The sequence below is a fragment of the Lipophrys pholis genome (genome assembly GCF_963383615.2).
Source record: "Lipophrys pholis genome assembly, chromosome: 3".
In the NCBI taxonomy this organism is placed as follows: Eukaryota; Metazoa; Chordata; class Actinopteri; order Blenniiformes; family Blenniidae; genus Lipophrys; species Lipophrys pholis.
In genome coordinates, this window is record NC_137627.1 from 31,249,563 (window position 1) to 31,273,804 (window position 24,242).

General features: G+C 40.6%; 1 protein-coding gene across 4 annotated transcripts in view; it reads left to right on the forward strand.

Annotated features, from left to right (window-relative positions):
• Positions 1-24,242, forward strand: part of nectin1b (nectin cell adhesion molecule 1b) — a gene marked incomplete at its 3' end in the record, with an annotated part of 205,502 nt that overhangs the window by 71,071 nt on the left and 110,189 nt on the right. The window contains exon 6 of one of the 4 annotated variants that reach the window (XM_080459821.1): positions 15,922-18,453. The exons of the other annotated variants lie outside the window; for them this stretch is intronic. Within the exon in view, the coding sequence (XP_080315947.1) occupies positions 15,922-16,424 (503 nt within the window). Of the gene's footprint in view, positions 1-15,921; positions 18,454-24,242 lie in introns of those variants that run through there. 4 annotated transcript variants of the gene reach the window in all.

The following is a 24,242-nucleotide window of genomic DNA, read 5'->3' on the forward strand; positions in this document are numbered from 1 at the left end:
CCTCTCTTTCTGTATGTAGTCCTTTACTGAGTGACAACGCTCTGTAGGGTGTGAGGTCAACACCTGCATTGTGAGCAGCTGCCAATCCTGGGTAGGCGGGTTAGTGTGATAACAGCAGTTTTACATGCGCATGAAGAAGGAAGGAAGTCAGTCTGCTCCAATGAACTGTTTGGCATCAGGAACTATACCTTTTTCTTTTTTTTTTTTTAATTCAAAAGAGAGGCACCGAGGCAATTTTCTTTTCCTGCTTTTCTGTTGATTGTTTGAATTTCCAAACCACATTGGTGTTGTCCCAGTAGGCTCTCTGTTTATTCTCATCATTTGTCCATACAATTCAATTTAGCGAGAGAGGTGAGCGACATGGTTTAAGTACAGTTTGTGCACGTACAACTTTAATCCAAGCACTTTTTTGGGGGTTTGTTTATTAATGATCCAATGATCTTCTGTGTTTGGAGTCACTTTTCATTTATCTCATGATTTGTGCTGATTAATTGTAAAGAAATTGATTGTTGGACAACTCGTCCACAAACAACTCATCCACAAAACTGCAACTCATCCACGGATGAGATTTCAGAATTCTTGTACAATGTAGTTTTACATATTATTTCTAATTGATATTTTCTATATGTTTCATATATCTAGTATATGTCTATATACATTTTGTATAGTATCATATGGCTTTGTTTCTTGCGACGAATGTTGTTCTTTGCACACAGGGTTCCCCACCCCACCCCCTCCCAAAACTTCGACACTGTCGTGTGCTGCGCATGCACATTCCAGCTCGCATATTTTAATCATGTTTATCGTGTACTGTTGATACTGTATGAGCTTCGCAGCGGGCTTGCGACATGTTAACGAGCACCTGAACGCATCACTCAAAGCCGTCATCTATGAAGCGGCGTTTTAACTTTACGGCTTTTTTGTTTTCAGAAATACATTTCTGAATATGTATTTCTGAAGAAGGCATCTGAGCCTGAGCATGGTGCTCCCCTGTTCAGTTTGTGCTCTCCAAATGTGTCAAATATACTTTGAAATCCAATCCTTCAAATCAATAATGCTGAAAAAAATACTCGCGTGGACAAGTTGTCCAGGGTTGCAGTTTTGTGGACGAGTTGTTCATGGACGAGTTGTCAGTTCACCAAAGAAATGTATTAACTGTGGTCCAACTGGAGGCATTAAGTATCACTTATTCTCATTGTGAATGTTCACATTAAGAGCATTTAATGTAACGCCTTACAATGCCAATAACAGCTGAATTACTTTGAGTTTGATACTTTAACCTTATTTGTGAATATATCCTTATTTATCTAATCGATAATTACCTGTTTTACCTTCATAAGACTGTTTTTATTGTTTTTTGTTGAGGCAGAAGCCTTTATGTTTATATTCATGTCATGTCAATATCATTTTATTTAGTTAGTGAGTTGAATGATATGGGAAAAGAGTCGCCTCTAATTCTGTCCATTACTTCTATTTAGTCATATCCCATGTAACTCTCTTGCTACACTCTTTTTTTTTTCTCTTTTTGATGGGCTCATTTCTCTCTTTAAAGGTAGAAAAGCCTGTCTTCTCACGCTGCTTATACTTTTAATGTAAGCACTTGAACATTGTAGTTTTGTGACATTACTAAATTAAATGCAGACACCTATTTTTAATACTAACACAAGGGTGCCCAACTCAATTTAGTTCAGGGGCCACTCAGTATACGTGATGAAAATGTCTGTATTTTAGCAACAACCAAACAAATACAATGGAAAATAACTACAATTCCATCAGGAAGCCACTTTTAATGAAAACTTCTGCTGCAAAATACAGTGAAATGTCCAAAAAACGTATCTACTGTAGCTGCTGCATTATGCATGTTTTTATAAACCTCACCCTGGCGGCATGGCTTTGAGGCTAGTTTTCTAGCATTCATCACAGCATCACCGACATCTCAGCTCAGGTTATAGTGTTCTGTTTGGTCCAAGATTCTCTAATTTGTTTTAAAAAAAAAAAATGTATGTTTTCTTTAAAAATTTTCCAATTTGCTTGGGAGTTTGGCGGGTTGGATTGGAGTCTCTTGTGGGCTAGTTTTGCCTGACAAACCTTATGCGTGATAACGATGCCTTACAATCAAGAGGGCTTTCCAACCCCCACCCCCAGGAAGCTTTGGTTCCCCCCATGGGGGTTCCCCCTCTCAGCTCACAGCCATATGTGATCCAGTTCAAATCAAGCCCGGTTCAATTTCAGGCTTGGAGGGTCTTTCTGTGTGGAGTTTGCATGTTCTCCCTTTGAATGCATGGGCTTTTCGTGTTTGTACGATGTCCTATAAAGGGAGCTTCAGTCCCTCACAAACCCAAAGTTAGGTTGACTTCTAGTTTTTTTTTTGTTTACATTTTGAGCCACACTTAAGAGTTTAGAATTTGTTCAGCAACAGGTTAAACTAAATGTGATATAGAAGCTGTGAAAATAAACTCAGCTCTCAGCAGTAGGCTGTTTCCACCACCCTGCATGGTCATAGTCATATGTGCACATTTATTGTCACATAATCTTTCAGTCACCTGTAATTATTGAGGCGAGTCCATTTTATTTACATTATGGTGCTTAATCACATCCTGAAGAGTCAACGTCACTCGATGCTCAGCAGTCTTTCTGTATTCTCCACAGCGATGATCTGGCTGGTTGCGAGCTACAAGTGTTCTTCAATAATGCTTGATCGCAAAAGTCCTCAATTTTTGTAAAGGATGCAATCCCAGAGGGGAACCGTATGAGCATTAAAAGCATGTTGCCAGTTCCCATAGTAACAGTGACAAGTTAAAAAGAACAGCCAGCCTACCCCACTAAAGCGCAGTTCAGAGGCTAGATCCAACGTGGCTCTCCATTAAATTGCAGAACGGCTTACAAAGAGTTAGATTTAAAGCATTACTACAGTTCAGTGCTTTTGGAGGTAAACAAAGAAGCACACAACAGGCGTGCTTTTGTGTCCCAAGCAGGTGCAACATGGGGCTGTTACAACAGTGTGATGCATGTTCCCCTGCACTTTCTGCTGAGGTTGTAAAAAGCGAACCTGCTCCCGTCTTAATGTGCATTTGTCAGCACAGACCAGGGGTCTGCGAGCCACGGCTCTTCAGCCTCTAGATTCGTGGCTCCCTGGAGCGTCGTGAAGTAACATGTAAATAAACTGCTTATGTTGTTTTAATATTGTTGCACAGGAGGCAATCTTTCAGGGACTTGTGTGCTAAAATATGTGTCACAACCCACGTTTCCTGCCCTCAGCAAGCTGAGTAATTCTAAAAAAAAAAGAAAAGAAAAAAAAGTTTATTTTAACTTGAACTGACTTGTTAACATCCACTGCTATAAAAACTAACTTACCTTTATGTTCATTATGTGAACATTAATAAGCATATAACAAAGAGAAGGGTTGAAAGAGATGCAAACATTAATGAATGTTATTCGTTAATCATTTTTTATGAATGAAGCATAAATTCTAGTGTTTGTATATGTGTTTCTACATTTTGAAGCTCTCGCTCAGGGGTGTCAAACTCATTTTACTCCAGGGGTCACATGCAGCGCAATATGATCTGAAGTGGGCCATATCAGTAAATAATAGTATTATAATGAATAATTAACTTGAATTGTAAATCTTTCTCTTTGTTTTAATGCAAAAAGTATCAATATATCATTAAAAAGTTGACATTTGACAAACTATCCTTATATAGCACATTACAAACCTGAAATTTGAATCAAAGAACTACAATTTCAACAATATTATTCTTGAGTTCACCATGTGCTTTACAACGTACAGACCACAGTGGATTGTAATTTCAATTTTCACTTTCAATATTCATTTCAATAACTTTGAAGGCATAAAACATTTGGCCACATGTAGCTGGAACTCCAAAAATATAGTAGGTTCGTTCATATTATGATCAGAATATATTGCGATCAGAATAACCTGTCCAATTCTAGAAATGATCTTTCATGTTGACGCATTTCTTCATCTGTGTAGTGATTCTGACTACCTGAACTGACTCAACACATAATTCAAACTAAAGTTACTGAAGTGAAAAATGTTATACCACTGGGTGCCCCCAGTGGTCAAATAAATATACTGCAGTCAATGTCATAATTTCTCACAGCTGGCAAATGTGGATTGGACTATCTGCCTTCCGTTTGACACCCCTGCACCCGAGAGTTTCAAGAGAAGGTTTGAGAACCTTGACATTGATCTTTTTGCTGCTATATGCCACTTCTAAGCTTTGCAGATATGAACAATAAAAACCTCTCCGTTGAGTTGTTGATTTTGTTCACCTGAAGTTGATGCTTAAAAAAAATTACATTTAAAAAATAAAATATTGAAGGTGAACTTCAAGGTGTCTGTGATATTTCCCACTAGGTACTCTTTGCATTCTTGACATTGATTGTGAGTTATGACCGAGTGGGGGAAAGTAAAAGATGTATGCTGATGCTACATTAACTGCAAAGGCCATTTCTGTGCCTCCCAGTAGATTCAAACCTGGCTGAGACAAGAGACAAGAGAGAGCCCACTGCTGGCTGTTGTTCAAGGCTGCAGCAATAGTAGCTCAATGAGCGCTGCAGAAAAGGAAGGTGACCACAGCTTTTATACACTTTTTTTTAACATCTAACAGAACTGGGATATTCTAGACTAGTTCAAAACATGAAATAATCGTTTACCTCCCTTGTTAGGAGGCATGTTTTAATGGCCATCAGATTCAGAGCCTGTCAGCAGAGGGTCATTTAACTGGAGTCAATAACTCAACTGGTGTGGACGCTTTTTTTAGCCAGCAATAAACTGAATCAGAGCAGTGACGGATATGACACCTAAAGCTATCTGTTTAGCTCTTCATACCTCCCGCTATTGTTCATAGTTTTGTCACTATGAGGACTAAGATGTATCCAAATTCCCCCGAAAGTAGCTGCATTATACATGAACCTGGCAGAAAGGGCCTGTTGTTTTCATTTTGATGTAAATTTGTAGATCGACACAGCAATATTCACCTGCAGGAGAGACAACCCTGCGCCCTTTGTCAGGAAGATAAAATATCCATGACAAGTTGTTTGTACCGCCGAAAAAGCTATTTTCGCACTAGGATGCAACTCTGATGGAGCACTTAAGGAGAGCTGTGTTTTAATCAGGCTCCTCACTTTTGGTGGACAGATTTGCAGGAACTGCATCGCCGTCAGTTTGGCCACAAAGCGCCTTGTTTCAATTAGTTTGGGGAGAGTGGCTGCAGAGGAGAGATAGCACCTGCTATGGTAAGTCACATGCGCCAAGATGGCTTCCTCCAAGGACACCTGTTCTGCAGATATGGTGTCACTTCTCAGAAGCTAATGAACACCTCTCCTGTTTTAATCAAACATTGGAAAAAGTGGTAGGAGATTGAGAAGGAATGGAAGAGAAATGGGCTTTAGGTAACTTGCTTTTTACATGCAGTTCAGACATCTCCTGAGAGAAGGTTGACAATCGTCAGATCTGATTAAACAGGTAATTATGGGTGGGCATCTGAGGCTATGTTTAAAAAAAACAAAAAAAACAGAGACAATTAAACAGGCTTACAATGAAGGTTATTTTTGACAAATGGTTCTCGGCAGCTCTTAATGCTGTAATAGGAATGCCACTCAGTCGGTCCCGTGAAGTGTGTCAGCTGAGAAAGCCACAGGAAGAGGACTGCACAATGTGGTTAAACCTCAAAGATCCTCCCCAACAGAAGAGAGTAAAAATTAGCCTTTCATTAGGATAATCAGCTTTTCCTCCATCACACTGTTTTTGTGGCCCAGACGATCAATGCTGCCATCTTAAATTTCTTCCCAGCCTATAATAAGACGAGATGAATGGCCATTTTGTCAGAATGGCCTTACAATTATGTCATTGTCGCCCCTGAGAAAGGAGATCAGTTGTTTTATTCTTGGCAGTACACAGTTATGAGACATGTGGGAAAACTCCCCCCCCCCCCCCTTGGTGAAGGACCGCATTCACTACACAATACATTTGTTTACCCGCTTTAACCTTGATTCTGCCACATAACAGCACTTATCTCTGTGAGATGGGGGCCAGACCAAGTCAAAGACAATGCATTATTCCTGCCACATTAGTGGGATCAGCTGTGAAGGATGATATCAGATCAGCCAGGGGTCAGCTAGTATGTGAACCTTTAGATGATTCTCCTTTCGGCTCAGCAGCGCTAACTTTCATCCTCTTTTGTTGGAGCTGTGGCACCGAGCTGCTTTGGAGAGCAGAGGTGCAGTCAGCTTTGCTACAGGGCTTTACCACTCAGGTTAAACTGGATGGAGTGAGAGCGTTCTCTTCAATTTAGCAAGAAAGCGTGGGGATGGATCCCTCTGTAAGCACAGGCAACCACTGCCGACATCTGTTCACGCTTGCCTGAACAAGCAATAGTTGGCTGCCGTGTGAGAAAATGAAGTATAGAAGGAGAAAAACTGGCGCGGGGGGGGGGGGGTCTTCGTCACGTGTATCAAAATGAGATGAAAAAAGTACCGACAGTCCAAGTAGAGGTATGAATAAATAAAGACATTCATGTGGCTGAAGGAGACGCTTCACTGGGTTAGATTTTTGGCGTGGAATAGGTGGAGTGGGTTTTAGAAATCAGCTGAGAACCAGCGAGTGGAGCAGAGGACAAGGGGCAGGAGACTGTTTATGGGACTTTATGTAACAGCCTGTGTTAACTTCTCGTGTTCACTGGTTGTCACTTTCTTAATCCTCCTTGTCTCACAGTGCAATAACATGCAAGCACACGGATACAGCGATGGTGACCAGGTCTGACGTCCCTGAAAAAAACACCTTCCTGGACTTCACTTGATATTTATTTATTCACCAGTCTCACTTTAAATTTATTCCTGGAGAACCAGAGGAAACTAACGAGGGTGTTGTTAAGAGCATTAAGTCTGTCTTTATAATGATTCTACATTCTGGCCACCAGGTTGGCAGGAAGGTGGCATTGAATAGCTGACAGTGTCCCAAAGAGTTTCCTCAGCATAAATCTAAATTGCGGAGCAAAGGATATTACCCTGAGCTCATATGCATAACATGCACTTTGCTGTTCTCATCTTATAGTTGTAAAAATATTTTTAAAACTCCATCGAAAAATGTATTCGACGCGAATAATTTTATAGAAGGATATTAGCTTCATTAGTCTACATTTTTATGAGATCATTTTTTTTAAATATTACTCTGGTTTCCCAAAAAAATTAACAGCTAAGGACGTGGGGCGTGATTCAGGAGCCAATAAAATGAGAATTGACTCTTCAGCCGGGCCCATCAAATTAAACTGGTGTTCACCTTAAAATGATTGATTCTTCACAGTGTTGTTTGAGAATGTAATGATATCATTTTGTGAAAGTAGAAGAGAGACTTTTGATGGAACGTTGATGGACTGAACTGCCCAGAAAAAAAAAAAAAATACAAATAATGCCCCATTGTGGCTTATGGAAAAGCTTGAAGCTATTCTGAAATGGGATGCATGATGTAATGGATGTTTATATCAAGATTTGCATTATGCATATCACAAAAGACTGACAACTGCATCATGCATTCATGATCCGCATGTATATATAGCAAGTCAGTTGAAGCCCACTGTACTAGATCATATTGAAAAACGTTATTATTTCAATTTTACATTAGACATGGTAGCACCAAGCCAGAATACAAAAGCGCAAATACAATCCAAACATAACTAAACTGCTCCGCTTCTGTAAAGCTCCAGCTGAGAACTGGAGACACACACGGTGTCTGGTCCAAGAAGAGAAGAATCCTCAACATTATTGCTGACCTAATGCTTTCCTTGCCATGATGTTGTCTATTTAGATTTACGTGTCAAAGAAAACTGTTATTTGAGAGTTTTATTATCCAAAACTGATGCATTTTCACTCAAAATGTTGTCATATAAATTGGGTCTAAAGCAGACTATAACTTGTTTTGGCTAGAAGGAGACCTTTCTTTGATAAAACTGTGGGGTTGATGGCTCTAAGCCTTCTCCTGTGTCTTCTATTAGCACTCTCACTCCCTCCTGGTCTGCGTAAAAAAAACAATCTGTGTTGATGATGCGGCTCATTTTTATCACCTGAGAAGCATGGCGCGATGGTCACTCTGTCACTGCTGGATCTGTCGACTCTCTCGACATGGCTGCGCGCCGTGATTGCACCATGTAATAAAAAGTGCGAGACGGCGGCAAGAACATCCTTGAATAAAACGAGTAACGCCTCATATATTGCTGACATCTAACAGCGGTGCCGCTCCGCGCACCCATTTGTCTCTTTCTTTTCTCTGACAGAGACAAGAGACATTATGATGTCAGCTTTGCAAAGGCTCCCCCAGCAATGTGAAATTTGTTTGTCTTCGCCTGTCACGGTGTAGTCTGTCTCAATCTGTGTGCCATAGCACGTTGCACTGTCGCCTTCTAACGTTGTTGCCTGCATTATTCATATATCCAAAGGCCACACGTGTATATCCTGTATATTATTACGCTCTTGCTTCTAGCAGATGCACACTGTCAGACAGGTTGAGGAGAGGAGGACGTACGGCACCTTGGTCTTTGCTTCCATTCGGGTGTTGCGGGCTGATGGAGTCAATTTCCAGCCCCCATGTCCTCGCTGCAGGAGGAGGGCTGCTTGTTGTTCAGATCCCGCCAAGATCACACCTCATTATCCAAATGAGACATTAGCATGAGCCCCACCCTCGCTTGCACAGCATAGGCCGCGCCATAAAGGCTCTGCTGTGTTGCACTGTGCCAGGGAAACCACCGAGGGGGAAGACATTGTGGATGCAGTTCATTTTGCATAAAATGGAGGAGGGGGGGTGCTTACTGTGTGGAAGGGGGTTTGTTATTTTTATTTATTTGGAGAAGAATAAGAGATAGCCCGGCCGGAAAAGTTAAATGCAAATGTCACCGGGGGAGAGCATGAGAGAGTGGAGCAGCTGAGATCGTAGTGATTTATCTTAACAGTTGTTTCTGCATGGCTTGCCGTTTCTGCTCTCCGGAGGATATGCAGAGGAGAGGGGATGTGGCAGACAGATGGAGCAGGGGGATTGGCTGAGCCCCTTCGGCCCAGCTCACCTCCTCTATCCTCCTCTTCCTCCTCCTCCTCGCTGTCCACCCGTGTGGTGTGAATCTGTCATGCCTCCCTGGGAGCCTGATGAAGTAGGTCAGACACTGTCCCAGGGTCTGACCACTGGCTTCAGAGCTGCTGCTACTGATTCTGTGTGGTGAATCACTCATTAAACACACAGCTCTAAAATAACATCAGGAAGACGGAAGGAGGAGAAAGGAAAAAAAACAGCTGAGAGGAGGATGGTAAACACACAGTGCCCTGACCTCTCCTGGCTTAACACGCACTAACATGCAGATTTATTTGCTGCATATCTGCTTACCTAATAACACATCTCCACAGCAGAAATGCGGGCGATCAAGAAAATTTAGCACTAATATAACCTAATAGGAAAAATTTAAAACAAGCACCAGTGCTTAGATGATGCCTGTAAAAATTGATTTACCAATGATTCCTCACAAACCCAATTGGACAAAATGTTTAATTCCTGCAAGGGTACAGAAGCAGAAAGAATCCTGACATCTCATTTGGATATTTCAGCTACAAATCAGCAAACCACACTCACACCGAATGGGAAAATTGTAATGCATTCAAATGCATGCAAATGTTTTTGGAGAAAACTGGAGTGCTTGGAGGAAACACAGTCGGGCACATGGAGAACATGCAAGCTGTGCATGAGAAGGCCTTCCAAATGTGGACTCGAACCAGGGGCTTGTCTCAGCGCTCAAATATTCTGAATCCAATAGACGGCTCCTTGTTTTCATGTCAGGATAGTCCTGCAAATCACTGCATGCTGCCACATGCAAGCCGCAGATGATGTCAGCAGTGTTTTGATGCCAGTATTTCACGGCACTGTCTCCTCCAGAGAAGAACATTCTTCTCACCCATTTGGCTTCTCAAAGTCAATTTTGATTTGAATTAACAATCTGGAGGATTTAGCTGCACCGGTGGCATTTACCTGCATATGAGGTGAGCTCTGGGCCTTCTTTTTTAAGAATCACAGTTAATCATAGTCAAAACATATCAATGTGTACGTTGACAAATGAAATGAAAATGGTAGATCCTGGAAGGAAATATACAGCGGGGTGAAAAAAACGATTCGCCTCAGCCGCGACTCCTCGGGCGGCATGTTAAATTCCTGTCAGTGATGAGCTTTTATTCGTCATGGCAGCATTATATTTCCATGGCTTCACCACCACTGGCAAAATCAGACAGGGGAGTAATGAGGATCTTTGAAATCACTGAATTAATGTGTCTCCTCCAATCGGCCCCCTCCTCAGTCACTCATCACGCCGTTCTTTATTTGCTCTCGTCTCTCCTCAACCTCTCAGAGGCACTCACTCCATCTTCTTCCTCCTGATTTTTTCTTGTCGCCAGTCCTCCTGTTCTTAGTGGAGACCTCTATTTTCTTTTCATCTCCTTTTGTCTCCTGCTTGTTGCTCATTTACTCGTATTAAAACACCACTCCCTGCACCGCTCTTTGAAATCCTCTCTCATTTTCCCAGCCTCTGTCATAACCTTGTTCAAGTGATTGCGCTAAGTCTCAGGAATGTTTGTACCGTGTCTCCATCCTTCTTTTCTTTTCTTTTTTTTTTTTTTCGTGTGCAGACACGACTGTAGCACACCCACGAGCAGCAGTACCTGCAGGACACAGTTGTGAAACAGTTTCTTCTCCCTTTAAAAGCCCCTTTCTGTGCTGTTTGAGACATTCCTCCCTCTCAAAATCTGCTGGATGTTTTGCGCCGTGGTTTACATTGAAGCACCTATGATTGCTTGGTGTGTGTGTGTGTGCGTGTGTGTGTATGCGTAAGCTATAAATCATTGACACAACAAGAGTTCCTCCTTTTTTTTTTCATCAGTCAATCAATCGCTGTTTGTGAAGCACCTCCAGACAGTGAAATATAACATAAAGTTCTTCACAAGTGATTGACAAAAACAACAAAAAGAAAAACAGCTGCCCACATAAAGTAACTGTGTGTCTGCACACACACACACACACACACACACACACACACACACACACACACACACACACACACATTGTGTGTGCATTTGCGTGAAAGATATATATTTGTATCTTTAATCATAGGGAATGTAAATAAATGTTAGCTGGTATAGAATTACTTAATTATGAGTGTGTTTGTTTACCGTTGGTTTGGATGCTCATCAAGCTGTAAATGAAAAAAAAAAAAGCTTTTTGGATGTCGTAAACATTTTCCTGATCCAGTCAAATGTGAGTGTTCGAAATCGTTCTCTTATGATTTAATACAAAACAGACAGTTCTAAGTGGTAAAATGCTATTCATTTCCTTTATAAATCCATCATGCCCCCCCCCCCCCCCCTTCAGGCGGAATTATAGCCTTTCATGGCACATGATTAATCTCAGTGGTACATTTTAGCTGAAGTTATCCTGCTATCTGCATTTGTCCACACCAGTGTTAATAGATACTGCCTTTTGTTGCCTGGAACAGCGTCAAGGCTGCTGTTGTGCTGCTGAAGCAGCTTTTTTATCAATGTGTTGGCAGGTGTTGCCTGTAGCCGTGGCATGCTAGTGGAACGCCTCCTTTCTTCCTCCTTCGTCCTGTCAGACACCAACATGCCGGAACCATGTCCAATTCCTCCATTATCATTATTATTGTCATTATCGGTTTTTTTCCAATGTGAATACCGAGCACCATAACCGCTCGGATTCCACACTGACTTCTAGTGTGGATGGGCAAGACAATGTGAAAAGCTTCTTTTTCTTTTTATTCTCCATTCTATTATCTCTACGACTGCACGGTGTGGTGATGTGACCTGCTGGAGGTACAACTAGATAAGAACAGGCAGCCCTCCTTTGCCAGCGCACCTTTTTAAGTTGCAACATGAAAAGCGGTGCTCCTCCTCTGCGCTGAGAGCTGATGAGCGCTACCCGCTATTTCTTAGCATCTCTTACCTTCAAAAGTAGTCTCATTACACGGCTGGAGGACATCTCAAAGCATCAGTCCTCCCTTCCATTCCCATTGGAGCGAAACACCTCGGAAACTCCTGTAGAAAACTCCCCATTTGTTGCTTTTGGAACAACTGCCTCCAAAGCTTCCTCTGGCAACTGTCCAACAGCCAAACAAAATAAAGAAAAGACACGTTTAAAAAAAAATCTGTATGTTTACTATTGCTTTCATGTCTTTGGTTTACACGGACAATGGCTCCTTCCTCAGTTGTTAGAGTTGACACTCGCATTCTTCAAATACAGGTGTCAAGAGGTACTGTCACTCGATCTTTTGTAGCAATGGAGATGACAGCGAGGGCCTTTGAAGGTTCACTGAATCATCTTTCACTGCCTTGTGTCTTTCACCTCTTTTACCAGTTGTAAATATGGGCAGCCTTAGAAATGCACGGCCCAAAAAGTGGCCTAATTAGGACTGAATAGAGGAGCCGATGAGAGCAAAAGCAGATGCTAGCAGAGGAGGGCAGCGAGGGGAAGAGGAGAGGATTACAGGAGGCTGTTTTTCCTTTTCTCTCTCCCCCTTCAATCCGCTGGATTTTCACCCGTCTTTGGACTTGGTGGGAAGATGTGTTCCCTAGCAGGGGTGACCTGGCTCTGCTCTCTCATTGATGTGTGTAATGAAGGCCTGTGTCTGAATAATCCCATTAGGTGGTCAGATTAAAACCTGAGCTGATATTTGAGACTGTGCCCGGCACCGCTTTAGAAATTGGAGCGCTTTGCCGTCGGCCCTGGGAGAAAGCGAGCAAGAGGAAGAGCAGCTGAGGGTAGAGCGACTGTGTTTGGGAGGTCTCTCGCCATTTTTGGGCTGATAGAGCGCCACTGTAATTAAAGTTGAGCGGAAAGCCTTGGTCGCTTCTTTGCTTCATCCCTTACAATCCTTTTACACCTGAATTATGCTCAAAGATTCATTTCCACTGAGGAGCAGCTTTGACCAAGTGTAATGAGTTTGATTCAACAGTTTTGTACAATAAATCAAATATCTATATATATATATATATATTTATTTATTTATTTATTTATTTTTTACTTGTTTGGAATATCACAATTTTATTTTCCAAAGACAGCATTGCTGAGCAGCTGTGCTTTTTTTTCTCCCATTGATGTTCTGATTTGACTCTGGATTAGAGTATCAACATGATAATTTAATATCCCCAATGCACTTACAGGATTGTTCATCATAAACCCATATTTTAGCTACATTTTGATCAACTATGGTGTAACAACCTCCCAATTTTATGCCGTTATCTCAGAAAATGCATGTATCCTTCAGGTTTTTACTTTTCAGTTGTTTCCAACGATCCTCAGGAATGATGCAATATTTTATGTTTACACACAGACTACAATTAACATCCAGCTGTGAGCATGAGCCGCATTTAAAATATGACATAATGCCATTTGCTGGTGTAAAATTATGTAAATGTTTCTCAAATTAAGTGTTTTCATAAGGTTTTGATTTGATTATTTCAGTCGTTGTCAGATCCAGACGGGGTGGTAAACAGTGTGGAGAGCTTTGCTTTATTGCTTCTTGATGTCTTGCTGCATTGGGTTCAGCATGAGATGGTGGAAGTAGTATCAAAAGCAGCATCTCGTCTGATTTCTCTCGCCTTGTGTCGAACGTGATGCAGGGATGTCCCATCTTTCTGTCCTCTCTTTCACCTTTTCTCTTATTTCTTAATTATTCCACTTTCAATGCTCACTAGTGAAGTTAAGAGTGCCTTTGCTTCTCTTGCAAGAGCACACACGTAGACAAATGACTGCAGCGTGGAACAAGTGATTCACTTTACTTACCGAAAATCGTTTAACAGTGACTCATTGGCGGTTTAGTAACTACAAAAATACCCTACAGCATCTCAGAAATGAAAAGAAAAATCAACAAAATCACCATTAAGGTTTATTTTCAATAGTTTTTGAGCATTTTCCCTCAACGTCTCATCCTCCCACGTATTGCTTTTGACAGGAAGTAATTTTGTGAGATTCACCAACCTTTGAAATTAATATAATGTACCTTCAGGTTGCCATCGATTTCTATTTGTTAACGTCAGATTTATTTATTTATTTCTGTAACCGCAATTTATTTAGCTTTCTATTAAATAATTTCAATGGCTCAGCATGACGATGACAACTACATGGTGTCATTATGTGATTAGCTTGTGCTTCTTTGCAAATACCAAACCTTTCATAAAAAAAGCATCTTACTTCCTTTATTGACATGGATCTGTCTGGGTTGTTCTTCATCCTCACCCATAGTCCCTACAGATCATCTTCACTCTCCCATGACAGTTTGTTGAATGAATCATCTTCAGTGGACCGGACCAATAAAATAGGGCCATAGTAGACCAAAGTTTTCTTTGTCCTTACGCAGAGTATATGTGATGAAAATGTCTATATTGTATTTTCACAAAACCAATTACAAAAAACAATTAGTAATATAAATGACTACAATTTTAACATAAAGTCAATTTTAATAAAACTTCTGGTGCGAAATACAGTGAAATGTCTAAAAAATAACATTTCATTATACCTGTTATTACAAACTCACCCTGACATCACAGCTTTGAGGCTAGTTTGATAGAAATGAGATAGCTATCTTTCATGGCAGCATCACCGGCATCTCAGCTTCAGGTCAGGTTGTTGTGTCTGCTACTCTTAAGAAATTTGTCTAAAAAAAATGAATGTTTTCTAGATTGGAGCCTGGTTTTGGCCCACGGGCCTTATGTTTGACACCCCTGCTGAAGATCTATAAAAATGGTGCATTCTGCCCGAAGCAAAACTGTCGGAAGGTAATAGCCAGGTGATTGTAGGTTGAAACTCTCTGGTGCCCCCTAAGAGAAGTGCAAACATTTGGAAACCACTGTTTAAAAAGTCTCTTCTATCTGTGCTCCAGGCAGATTTGCACAGTTTTCCTTGGTTTAAAGTGAAGATGTACATGCAGGGCTGAGTTTCACTGTAGCTAGCTCCTATGTAAGCTTTGTTTGTTGTCACGTGGGCAGGCTTTGTTTCCTGAGATGTTGGACCAAGTGCTGAAACATACACTATCTGCATTTTCAAGGCTACAAATCGCAGCTTTCAGACTCCGACATCTTACTTATTGTCACTAACAAGCCATTAGTCATATTGGCTCAGTTGTAGATAAGACCACAGCTATGACTCATTTGATATATTTCTCTCTTTTCTCGCCATTTTTACTGAAAAATGTGTATTTTCTCCCATGGAAGTATTACTTTTTTTCCTACTGCGTGCTCTGCTGCCTGAATGGAAGAGCTTCATGTTTATCAGCTCTCTCGATGCATTGTGGCTGTGTGTATGCTTGGCTGCTGATAATCATCTCTGGCAGAGCGCTTTCATTTCATTACCACTACGCCGATGATGAAGATGTCTTGTTGAACTATCTTTGTGCTCAACCGTACAACCGTGTACCTCTCAATATGTTTCCTTTGACTAATATGAAACGTAACGATCGAATGTATTTAAATAAAAATGAAAGCACGTTAATTAATTTTGCACTGTTTGCTAATAAATTGTTTGGTCCTCCTCCGCCTTTGAAATTAAAGAATTGCATGCTGTCAAAGCTTCCCTGCTACTTAAATATCTTAAGTCATCCGCCTCCTTGACGATGTTGTGTGGCGGATGGCTGCAAATTTCACTAACTGCATGCGACTCAGCCCGGCCACCACACGGGGCTCCTGTGGGGTGGGTGGGGGGGGGGGTTGTTGTGGCACTGGGGGTCCTTCCTTTTCCCTTTGCTTTTCCGTCCTTGTCTCCCTTACTTCATCTTTCCTTAAAAAAAAAAAAAATCTGCACCTGCACAAACGCACCTCCTCCCACCAGAGCACTGACACACTCCCTTCCATCTGTCTTTTCCTACCCAGACTTCCCTAACAACCAGCCACCTGGCCGAGAGATCCCGCAGGACCCGCACAATGCAGGTGCTGCCATCGGGGGCGCTGTGGGGGGTGTTGCCCTGTTGGGCGTGGCAGCCATACTGCTCTTCGTATTCCTGCGCCGCCGCCAGCGCACCTTCAAGGGAGACTACAGCACCAAGAAACACGTGTTCGGTAACGGGTACAGCAAGGCCGGGGGCTTGCCCGCCCATCCCCCGATGCCCAAAAACCTGCAGTACCCGGATGACTCAGACGACGAGAAGAAGCCCGCCCAGATCGGCAGCACCGGGGGGTTCGAGGCGAGCGAGCGCGATTTCGATGCAGAAGCGGAGGACCTGAAGAGGCCCTATTTCACTGTGGACGAAGGAGAGAGTCGAGATTATGATGAGCGGACTCTGGCCTTTCAGTACGACCCTGAACCTGAAATAGCTGATGATATGATCTCTCAAACCGACGGCTCTGTCATTTCTAAGAAAGAGTGGTATGTGTAGTGGCATGCAACGACCAAACCAAACAGCCCTTTGTCCCCCACATGCATTCCACTGCACCCTTCACCTTCATCACCAACCCCACCACCCCCCATCCCCACCCTCCCATTTGTCAAACTGCTCCACCACAGTCCCGTTCCCTCCTGATACCCCCACCCCCCCGCCCCACATCAGACCCCATCCAACTAATCTCAATTAGAAAAATCGAGCATCTATTTAAAGTGCTCGCAACATCAACTTCTCAACATGGCAGCATTGGTATCAGTTCCATCAGGTGAATGGGCAACTAAGGTATGTAAATGGACTTGTTCTCACTGACCTACAAGGACAAGGCCGAGGAGGTGGATGATTGATGAATACTGGCGTATACTTCTTATCATGTGTGTTTGTTTTTTTTGTTTTACCATGTTATAAATGTATTAAATCTATAAAAAAAAAAGACAATAGGTTGAGGTTTTTTTGTTTTTTTTGCTGAGCACATTTGTGAAAGTTCTACACTGGATATATGATCTGTTTTCTTTGTTTTCCATTAGCATTGCCAGTTTGTTTATTTTCGTAATGTCTTTCTTTTGTATGATTTCTTTTTTTAATGAATTTAGATTTGAGAGTTAAATGTCTAACATAATTACAGGTGGAGTTATACGTGTTTGTAGTTTCTGTGGTCAAATGTTTCTGAGAAAAGTAAGAAAAAAAAAAATGCCACACAGATGTGTATCATTTCTCCGAGGCGTCCTTGGAATTGCTCATTTTTATACATTTACATGTTAAAGCAGAGGGTACTGCTGTTTCCCAAAGAGATGGTTGGTATTCCTCGACCCCTCTGAACTTCATGTGTTTGTTACTAAGAGGGAGTCAGTCTACTGAGCCATACGGACATGGCAGTAACAGTTTCCAGTGTTTTCTCTCTTTTTCTTTTTTTTTTTTTACAATTCATGTTAAATTAGTGCCCTTATCTGGGAAACCGAATGGCGTGGGAGAGAAGGGCTGCAGCTGTGTCATACTCAACTGTTTCTACTTTCCAGTGGTGCATCACAATCATGTCCAAAAAGACACAGGGGAACTTGGAATAATGCTCTGAATCATCATGATTGTCACTTGACTTGAACAGGTTAGCCTGTGGACACATACGCTTTGTTATTTTCCTCTCCTTTGTTTCAAATTGTTTTGTTCTGAACCCCCCTCCCATTTTTCTTTTTTTTATCAAATGGATGTCACTAAAGAGTGGTGAGAAATCTCCCCATACTGACTCTGCCTCTCCTTATAACTGTGACTGTGTACTGAAGAGTTGGCTTTCATCAACAGCATTTTCTATGAGGAGTCATCCACGGACACAAAGGGGCAACATGCAAGATTTGCATTGACGGAACAAAATATTTCAACGTGTAAAGGGAATTAAAAATATGACGGTGGCCACGCTGGAGTAAAATTAGTCACCTGCTGCTTTTATTATGTTTTTCCTTTTGGGTTTTTTTTGTACAATGATTTTTTTTTTTTTTTTTTTTGTAGTTGCTTTGTGGGTGATTTTAAAGTAATGAATTGTTGTCCTTCCTCTTAATGTGTCCACTAACAGGGATACAGTGACCCTGCCTGCAGGCGTCACATACATGTATATCTGTTTATACAATTGCTGTTAACAAGTGCCAGTGGATGCTAGCATAGCAAATGACTTGTTTCTCTCCTCAGCACCGAGCTTCTCCACACAATGAGCAAAATGCTTCAGACATACATTCAAACAAAAGAAAAAGAGCTCCATGCGAGAGCATCGGACATAACAGAAGCACCGGGAGTAAATCTGCAGATTTTAATGACATATCTGACTGGCTCTGGACAATATAAATACTGTATTAAGCCTTATTTTATGCATGTTTTTTGTGTGGGAGTGGAAGTGCACATGTTGCTATTTTTTATATTGATTCCAGCGTGTTTGTCCTCATTTAGCAGCTGAAAAGACGTCGCCGCCAACAAAGCGCTGCTAGTATTGACGGAGGTATGAGTTTATGGCCACACAAATACCCGGCAACAATATTGCAATTATCTCAAAAAAAAAGTCTATAAATATCTCTCTCTATATATATATATATATAAATATATATATATTATTAACTAAGATTTAAAAAATACATCTCTCTGAGAGCAGATATCTGCCTTCCTGAGATGCGAATGTTTTACAGTCCATGCTTGTCTGCTGTATGTTTTCAGATGAGCATGTTGATCATGAGCCTCAAACTATAATGTATTTTCAACACAAATTTGCATTACAAAATGGGGAATATCATGTTGTTTTTTGGTTGTTTTTTTTTAAAGCCTGTTGTGGCTTTCAGTTTAGTCAGTTTTACTTTTTGCAGCCTTAATTGTGTTTTTTTATTCAGTGTATCGGTTACAGAGATACATGGGGGTTTTGCCACAGAGGGATTCAGACGGTCGAAGCGTAGTGTATAGCCGAGTCGCTACTTTCAAAGTGCAAAAGCAAATTGCCATTCTATCGTCTTAATTCTATTGTTCGCTTGCAGGTGGAGCGCTTTGCTGTACCTTTGATAAATGACATCACATATGAGTCTTATGTTCTTGCATTCAGTGCCTATCAATGTCAGAAGTCATGAGCTAGTTTGAACTGCTACGTTCTTTATCCATGCTCAGAATAACACTGCAGTGATGCTGTACATCACACTGAGGATAAACCTCCTGAAAATCACATGAATGATGGCTGTTTTCTTGCAGTAAATTTAAATCGCTGTTGTTGTGGTGTTATTTATCTCACCACCCTAATTAAATATTGCTCAAAACATAAGGGTATTTGTGTGTGGTATACTATTTTTTTATTGCAACAATGCTCTTGAACATACGAGAACCTTGGCTATTAATACAAATGAATCTCAATGCAGGCCAATGCAACCTGTGGAAATCCCATATCTCCAGACTTTAGGGGAGGAGAGGGTGAAATAACCTTCCAGCAGTCCTGACCTCCCCCGCCTTTGAACACTTGCGAGAGCAGCCTGGGCGTGCTGATCCTGCTCAGTGTGACCAACAACAACCACATTGGCTGACTGGCTGCAGAATGGGATGGCGGCCCACAGCAGCATGCTACAATCTGGTGACCACTAAGCTCTAACTGAAGCTCCTGTCTAATTAATATTTTGCTAAAACGCCAATATGTGTGGCTTCGATTGAGCAGAGGGAGCTGTTTCGCATTTGTCATTTGCATGTTACAACAATGAAATAATCTACCAAACACAAATTCACTCAATTACGTGTCTATACCTGATATGTATATGAACTGATCTCTTCAAAGCTGCCTTGATTACCACTTTGATATTTTAAAGATGACTAAATAGCCACTCAGCACTTATTTCCAATCAATCCCAGATTAAGAGATCTCATTTTAGCAGCTTGGTCGTACATTGCTGACTTCTTTAAGCACAACAATTGCTATCCAATGGGAAATATATTTAACTTGTACATTTTAAATTAACCACATTTTTGAAGCACAATTTTTGTGGTTTCATCTCATTTTTTTTCCTTCCATGCATCCCTTATGAAACCCACTGCCACATTTGCTTCTCAGTCATGTTGGAGAGAGATATTCCTTTTTCGAGTCATCACTCTGTGTACCGCCAGATGTAAACATTGTCTTCATATCGTCGGGTTGTTATTAGTTTCTCTTTTATAATACTGACTAACTTCATTCCATCCTAATCTACTTTTTTTTTTTTTTTTTTATATTCACTATGTTCAACATTCCACTGTAAATAGTGTACATATGGTCGAAATTATAGTCGGGATTTATTTAGGGACAACTGCATAGGGACCCTGTTATGTAAAATAAACCTACTTTGACTGCAAATCCTGGAGACTCGGTGATGGATAGATGAAGTTGATGACTAGCTTATTTCCAAAGTCCCATCTAAAAATGCTCCTCTAGTACCTTTTTAAATATGCCAGTAGTGGCTTCACTGTCATACAAAGGGGGTGACGCATACAGTTTGTGGATTCAATGTTTATGGGAAGCAACTCAAAAAGAGAGAAATTGTCTGTATGCAGCCATGTGAATGTATATTTCTGAGGGTGTTACAAATATTACAAAAAAACAAAAAAAAAAGAATCTCTTGTTCAATTGTGATGACCCAGTGAAGTAACTTGTATTTGTTTTAAGCATTAAATAAGTTCAATAGTCAACGATGTTCTGTCGCAGTTCACTGATTGGATAGATGTGTGTTATCCGGTTGAATATGGTTCATGTCCTCAACTCATTTTGGTAATTTAATCCCACCATCTGTAAATGGTAATGTATGCTTGTCGCCTCATACAAGTGGATTTTTTTTTTCTTTTTCTTTTTCTTTTTCTTTTTGGGTAAAAAATAAAAGGTATGTTCTGAAAATAATTTGAATCGGTGATACATTCCACATAAAAACGTTTTTCTCATGCATCCAGTTTTAAATCGTTGTGTTGAGAACTGAAAGGAGACAACGGCTCAAAAAACAAGATATTTCCCTCCGGATGAATTACTTCGTAGTATGCCCCAGTTTGTTGATCTGTCGGAGATTAAATACCAAATTATAAGGAAGTGTTAGAGCTGCAACAGTGTGGAAGGTCTTTTACCCCATTAGTATCATCTTTGGTGTCAATACTGCTGAGAGAAGGGTCATGGTGTAGGGTACTGATGATGCTTTTTCTATATGTAGGGCCAGCACAAGATAGATAAAGGACTACATACAGTATATAACAAGAGCCTTTGATGGTTATCTCTGTAGCGTTTGATGTATTTTCTTCCCTTTTAATTGGAGAGTAAAAACTGTCAGGCAGATGTTGGTATTGAGTTCGGGGCTTAATGAAGCTACAGAGATATGATGAGAGAGGCCCAGTGTAGAGCCAGACAGATCTGTCTGAGACTGTGGGACTCAAGTGCAGACATCTGCACCACGCGCATTAAGAACAGCCCAGAGTTTGCAGCTGTTGCCATCCATTTGCTAAAAGAGCCCTCTGTAGCCCAGGGGGCTTTGATGCCACATAGGCTTTTAACATGCATGGCCGTAGGTTTTTTTTTTTTCTTCCTTTCCTTTTTCCTTTCTCCTCCTCGCAGAGCCGTGAGTGGAATCCGGCAACATTTCTCCATCAAAGTACTTTCGGGATGAAATACGGCTGAATTTTAGTTTTAAAATATGTTCCTCATGGGCTGCAAATTCAAAGGAGAATTTTGTTAAAGTACCATGTGTAGTATTGATGTCAATCTAACACAATGTGAGATTAGAGAATATTAAATATGCCACCATGTAAGGATATCAAAGAATATAATGCCCTGTGGCATCCAGTACATCCCAAAGTGTTATCTTAGGATATTTCAACACTTCAGAGTCAGTTTAAACACCATTTTGTATCTTTTACACACGATAAAATATGTTAAGAGCAAAAACACTGACCAAAAATCCCATTACATTTCTCATTGAATGAGATAAAGTACTCTGACTCAAAGATTTGTGACAGTTTTGTGCATTCAGTGCTTGGCTGATATACAGTTGGTCTTAGGCCCCATTTACACAACACTTCAAGTTTAAAAAAAAAAGCATCGTTTTTGTGTTTTCTTTTCATGAATATTTTGCGTCGACACTGCAACATTTTGAAAACAATCTCTGTAAACAGCAGAAATGCTAAAAACTATGAAGTTAGTAGGCCAGGCCAAGAGTTGGCGCTATTGGTTGTCTTTGTCATGAAACCACACACACACACACACACACACACACACACACACGTGCACAGAAAGCAATACGGTATAAATATTAATGGGAGTAAACAGACATATGTAGACATATGTATGGACAGATGACCAAGTTGGATTGTGTTTACAGTGACTCCCAACTATAAAACTATCAAGTCCCAGGAGAATATGAACTGGGAGTCATGACACTCTGGAGCCAAACATTGTTATTGTCCATCTTCGCGCTACTGTGCAGAATAAATAGTCACTATTTCCGTGGTGCATATGCGCAGTAGCTGTGTTTCAGAAAAGTTGCTTTTTCCCCTGTTTCCATGGAGATGGAGTCATTTTCATAAAGTTACACCTTGGAAGCCATTTTCAAAAAGTAAAATTTCCAGTCGCTCCGAGCACCCGGCAGTTTTCTGTTTTCACATGAAAACGCTGTAAACGGGGCCTCAGTTTATTTATGATATGTTCTATTCAAATGTTTCAACTGGGTGAACTGGCTGTGAGGAAAGGATTCTTTACCAGACAAGTGAGAAGAACAAATAATTCACTGGTGTATATGAATATCTGTGTCATCGATGTACAATTCAAAAGAAACTTGAAAAAAAAAAGTGTTTATTATTATTTTTTGGCCTATAATTCTACATGATACATCCTTAATTATTTCTTATTATAAAGTACTTTAATAAAGCCCCATGAGTTTCTGGCTTTTCGTCCCCTTTTAATTTTCAGTTTTTATCGCTCGTTGGCCGCAGCTGCTCACTAAACCCTGGATTAGCCTCTTGAATTTGATGTCTGGGCTTCTTTGTTTCTCTGAACTGTTGCCAATAAGCCGAGAATTGGAAAAAATTTGTCAATCCAAATGTCTCCAGGAAAGCACACAAACAGCCGATACCACAGGTCGATGGACTACAGCCACTAAATGGTTATTGAACTTATGCATAAGCAATTGAATGTGATGGATACAAGATGGAGGTTTCAGTCATTGATCAGTCAGGTGGCTTATGTGCTGCACTTGCTGCCTGTACCGATCAGAGGACTGATAAACAAGCATATGGATAAACTTGGCCGCAGTCTCTATTCAGTTGTGAAAATCATAAGCATCGGCGCAGCAATCCCACCTGAATAAAACATCAAAAATATGCTTTTTTTCATCCCAGTTTGTTGACGCATTGTTCTTCTTTAATAACCTTTATCTGGTTTGATCAATTGCTTGTGGACGTTTCCTCGGTTTCCAATCATTACCACTGTCTGAGGTTACATCGGGGTCGTCCATGATAAACTGTGTTACTATCAGGGACAGTTGACTCTCATGTTAACTATTCCTTGTTGATATAGACTCCAGCCCACTAAAGGCCATTCACAAATAATAAGGCAAAACACTGTTCTGATTACTACTTTATCAGTTTAACATGTTGGCATTCTACATTTCAAAAATTATTTTAGGGGGATGTTGGAGAGGTTTGGAAATGATCACAACATGAAATGTTTAGGCTTTTTGCCCCTAATTTGTTATAATTATAAATAACGTCGTCAATCTACTGTGATTGCCAGAATGTAAATAAATGATGCAATAAATTGTATTTCGCCTTTTGCTATCTGGGATTTTCTCCACAGCTTTATAGAACATGGGTATATTGATCCAATATCAAGGCCGAACAAATGTATGAAATCCTTTTTCCATTGATTATTATTTTAAAAAATCATTTCCTTCCATTTCATACTATATATTACCAAACAAAGATATGTATTTTAAATTACTGTCTGCTGAAGTTTGCTGTGCAATTACCTCTTAATGGAAATGTGCAATTTAAAATAACAGTATTTTCAATATCAGTTGTGTCTAATTTCAGTTTATCATGTTAGCAGATCAATATTTCCATGACAAACGTATCATGTCAGGTAAATGTTTAGTCTTGTTTGTAATTTGTACGAGCAGAAAAAGGCCACTTATAACTTGACTGGATTTGACTACTTCTTTAGTATTCAAAGAGAACAAGTGTTCACAGAATGGAACTGTGTTGCAGAATTCAGTTAAAATAAGAAAAGAACAGAATAAGGAACAAACATTCCTGTTCCCAGTGGAAATCTCCCGGTTAATGTACGTACTGTACGTGTTCCTCGCA